The sequence below is a fragment of the Chanos chanos genome, chromosome 10 (genome assembly GCF_902362185.1).
Source record: "Chanos chanos chromosome 10, fChaCha1.1, whole genome shotgun sequence".
Classification (NCBI taxonomy): domain Eukaryota; kingdom Metazoa; phylum Chordata; class Actinopteri; order Gonorynchiformes; family Chanidae; genus Chanos; species Chanos chanos.
Window position 1 is genome coordinate 2,599,419 of NC_044504.1, and position 3,922 is coordinate 2,603,340.

Here is a 3,922-nt window from a genome sequence, read left to right on the forward strand (position 1 = left end):
AAAGTTTCTGGAAACATTTAATGCAGAATTCAGTTTGTTTTATCAAACAAAAAGAAAAACAAACAAACAAACAAACAAATGTTGAAGTAGAAATGAGATAAATACTTTGTGAAATGATGGCAGGACTGCCAAACGTAAACTGTGACTGTTTCATTATCATATTAGTCAGTTATTTGGCTTTTCATCAGTGCTGACATCCTCCACACAACATCTGACCATGCACATGTTATGATCAGTTTTGATGTCCTTAATCGCCAAAGGCCACTGTGACACTTTGATGGTGATTTCGTCCCCAGAAATTTGATTTGGTGAGGGAGTTGACTCTTTTGTATAATTCTAAATCTGATAAGCTTCCTGCATTCTCTCCTTACAGAACATACAGAGTCAGGATGATGTCATGCAGCAATCCAGGGGCACTGGACCTCTCCAGACTGACGGACGAAGAAGCCAAGCATGTATGGCAGGTCATCCAGAGAGACTTCAATCTGCGGAAGAAAGAGGAAGACAGATTAGGGTAACATCTGCATGTCTGCTACATTTATATAAGCCTCTCCGTGTTGTTTTGCTCAATGGAAGGAAGGGCTTTGCAATTGATTCCTGACTGGGCTCTATATATATATATATATATATATATATATATATATATATATATATATATATATATATATATATATATATATATATTTATTTATATTTTTTTATATTTTTTTAATCACATTATGATCTTCTGGATCTGATATGGCTAGTTTAGACAATTGTTTTTCCAGACAAACATCTGCATAACAAGCTAAGTACATATGCAAGCATATAAGTGACAGAGCAAAAAAACAGGCTTGGTCACACATGTTGGGTCTGTCTCACGCTGCAAGTAGAAAGTGGCCTGTGTGTCTGGATTCCAGTCATGTTAATAGAGGTAATAGGATTACCTCTGCATGCTGAACAACATCACATGCCCTGTGATTTTTTTTGTTGTTGTTTCTTTTTTCTTTTCTTTTTTTCTTTCTTTGGAACTTGACTTTCACAGTTCATTCAGGGGCTCACACAGACTGAAATTAATTAACAATACATTTCATTTCAGTTTTACAATTTTCCAAATAAAGAGTGCTTAGTCTTTCCTGTAAAAAATGCTGACCAGTTAAAAAAAGAAAAAAAAAAACAAAAACAAGCAAGCAAAAAAAAAAAACCAACTGTGTGTCTAGAGGGAGAAGAAGATGTTCTTTGTCTACAGTTTGCCTGTGATAGTCATAGAAAAGACAAAAGAATTGCATATCATATTATGCTACATTATGCTTTTACTGCTTATTTGTTTGTTTGTTTTTATTAACCACAGACTTACTCAGAGAAAACAAAAATCCTCTCTGTTTTTTTTCTACACACCCATATAGAGGACTCATTAAACAAACTAATCAAATGAACAATATGGATCATAAGTTATTTTCCACACACACATACAGTCTTTAAACTGTTGAGCCATAGCAACAAAAGGGAAATTGAGATGGTTGAATATCTGAGAATAATGCATTCTGTCCTTTACAAGAGAGATTTACAAATATCCACACCCCTGGAGGCAATGTTTTGCATTTCCTCTCTGTAGCATTGCATGTGTTGTGGTCAGAAAAAAAGGAAAAGTTTTTTTCATGGTAATGTGTTCTGAACTGTTTGTTCTTTCTTTGTCTCTGTTGTGTTCTATTTATTTTTATTTTCATCTATTTATTTATCTCTTTTTTTAATCCATTTAAAATTACTTTTCTCTGTAAAGCTCTTTGTGGACTGACTTAAAAAAAACTGCTATACCAAAAAAAGCTTATTAGTAGTAGTAGTAGTAGTAGTAGTAGTAGCAGAAGTAATAGTAGTAGTAGTAGTATTTAGGCAAGTTTCTCAAGTTTCAGATGAACTTTGACAACATTAAATGCTGAGACTGAGTCAGTAATAGAAATAGCAATTTAGTTATTGATTTCCACTCTCACTAACCAATTCCTAGTGCCAGAACAATCATAAACTCTTCAGTTGTAGAAGTGCATGTGGCTCAGTATGTGACGGAAGAACAGGTGAGATATGCATGTTACTATATCAGTACCCCACATCCTCCTTTTAGTGCATCGGGGCTTTTTCAGAAACGGGTATGAATGTGAATGTATTTGTAGAGAATGGTGGAAAGTGCGATCATGCAAGGATTTTGCTCTCCGAGAGCTGGGACCAGAGTTGACTTCTCTCAAAAATACCATTCAGTCATTCCGTTTTCAGCTGTCTCAAAACTGCAAGTTCACATAACTGCGAGTTCCCAAACATTCACAATGAACGTCAGAGACAAACTGCAGCACATTTTCCTTAACTTGGCAACATCTCACTGTTTCTGTGTTAAAGACATTCCTGGTGTTGATCAACCTTTGACACAGCTAACAAGCAACTACCAAAATAATACCGTTGAATACACATTCTCACTCTCCTCTCGTTCTCATAATCTGAATTGCTTGGCACGGGATTCAGTGTGCAACATAATATTTACCCACCTGATATCCAGATTTGGAATGTTCCATTCTTTCTTCGGCACAATGATGATTGGACACAATGACTCAATATCGTGTTCTGAGAATGTTCCTCCAGGAGACCTACCAAGCTTTTGAGGACCCTGGAGGTCAGCTGATGTATGGGATTGAGGTCTTTCAGGTCTATCACATTCTCCAGAACAGGTTTTACCAGGTGTAACTTTGAACATCAAGATACAGATACTTTGTAAAAAAAAAAAAAAAAAAAAAAGAACGAAAGAAAGAAAGAAAAAGAAAAAGAAAAAGAAAAAGAAAAGAATAGAGAAGAACAAAACATAAAAGGTCAGGAAGAAGGCTCAGCCCTCCACAGTTTTAAATCTAGTATTGAGGTGAAATCTTTTTAAGAGCAGTTTTCGGATATTTCACCACACCACACAAACTTTGCGATTTCGGACTACCACAGGTGCTTTGCATGTTTGGGATGTGATCTTCAGCTCTGAGTGAATAGTGAATTTAGACTCTTCACTTGGTCTCTGGTGAAGTATCTCATATGAATGGTTTTTCTGACAGAATGATCAGTATATTAGTAACAATCAGTCTCTAATCAGTGTAATCTATTTTGCAGTCATCATCCATAGAGAACTATTACTCAGTCATATGTCTTCAAAGTAGCCAAGAGCAACATTCAGAGCAACATTCAGATGTTGGCCTGTAGAAAAGACAGATTTATCTGATATTGCTTTTTTATCCTACCTCTAATCCACCACAGCTGCAAGAGATGGAGGTCATTATGTTTAGAGGCCACAGTGTCCCTGTGAACCTGGCACCAGGTTGTCTTTCCTTGCTGTTTCTCCTGAGTCAGCATCACTGCGGTTTTTGGTGACTTAACTGCAGAAAGTAGCAATTGAGAATTCAAAGGTGAAGCCTGAAGGTGCCAATATGCCGATTTGGCTTTGCCTCCCGCTGTAATATAACTTAAAAATATTCCAGTAGTTTCAGTGCATTGATCTATGAATGACGTTATTAAACAGATGGCTTAAGCAGTGATGTGCCCTATCCTCCAGTCTGTCCTATGGCACTGATCATTTCACGACGTGACATTCTAATGATTACATCTGCTGGAAAATAAAGTACTGAAAACTATAAAGGTTGATTAAGGTTGCTGAAAGGTATCAAGGCTTATTGAGTACACTTTTGTCAACTGTATTTGCCAACGTTTCAGCTCTTATGGTTATTACCCATGGTCTATCACTATTTCTCCAAGTTTTCCAAGTTTTTCACACAAAATGAAATGGTATGAAAAACTTGAACACAGATTTCTTGTGCATTTTCAAGATTCCAACTGTTGGATAACTACATTTTATGTTTAAGTAAGAACTACATATGTAAATCTAACTAAGCTAAGATGATGTCAACACACTCTGTTTTTCCCTGTT

At 36.1% G+C, this 3,922-nt stretch overlaps 1 protein-coding gene across 1 annotated transcript in view; it reads left to right on the forward strand.

Moving 5' to 3' along the window:
• Positions 1-389: 389 nt before the first annotated feature.
• mlphb (melanophilin b) overlaps positions 390-3,922 on the forward strand; it is a 12,953-nt gene continuing 9,420 nt past the window's right edge. Inside the window, exon 1 of the mRNA XM_030786555.1 lies at positions 390-514. Coding sequence (XP_030642415.1) covers positions 390-514 — 125 coding nt within the window. The remainder of the gene's footprint in view (positions 515-3,922) is intronic.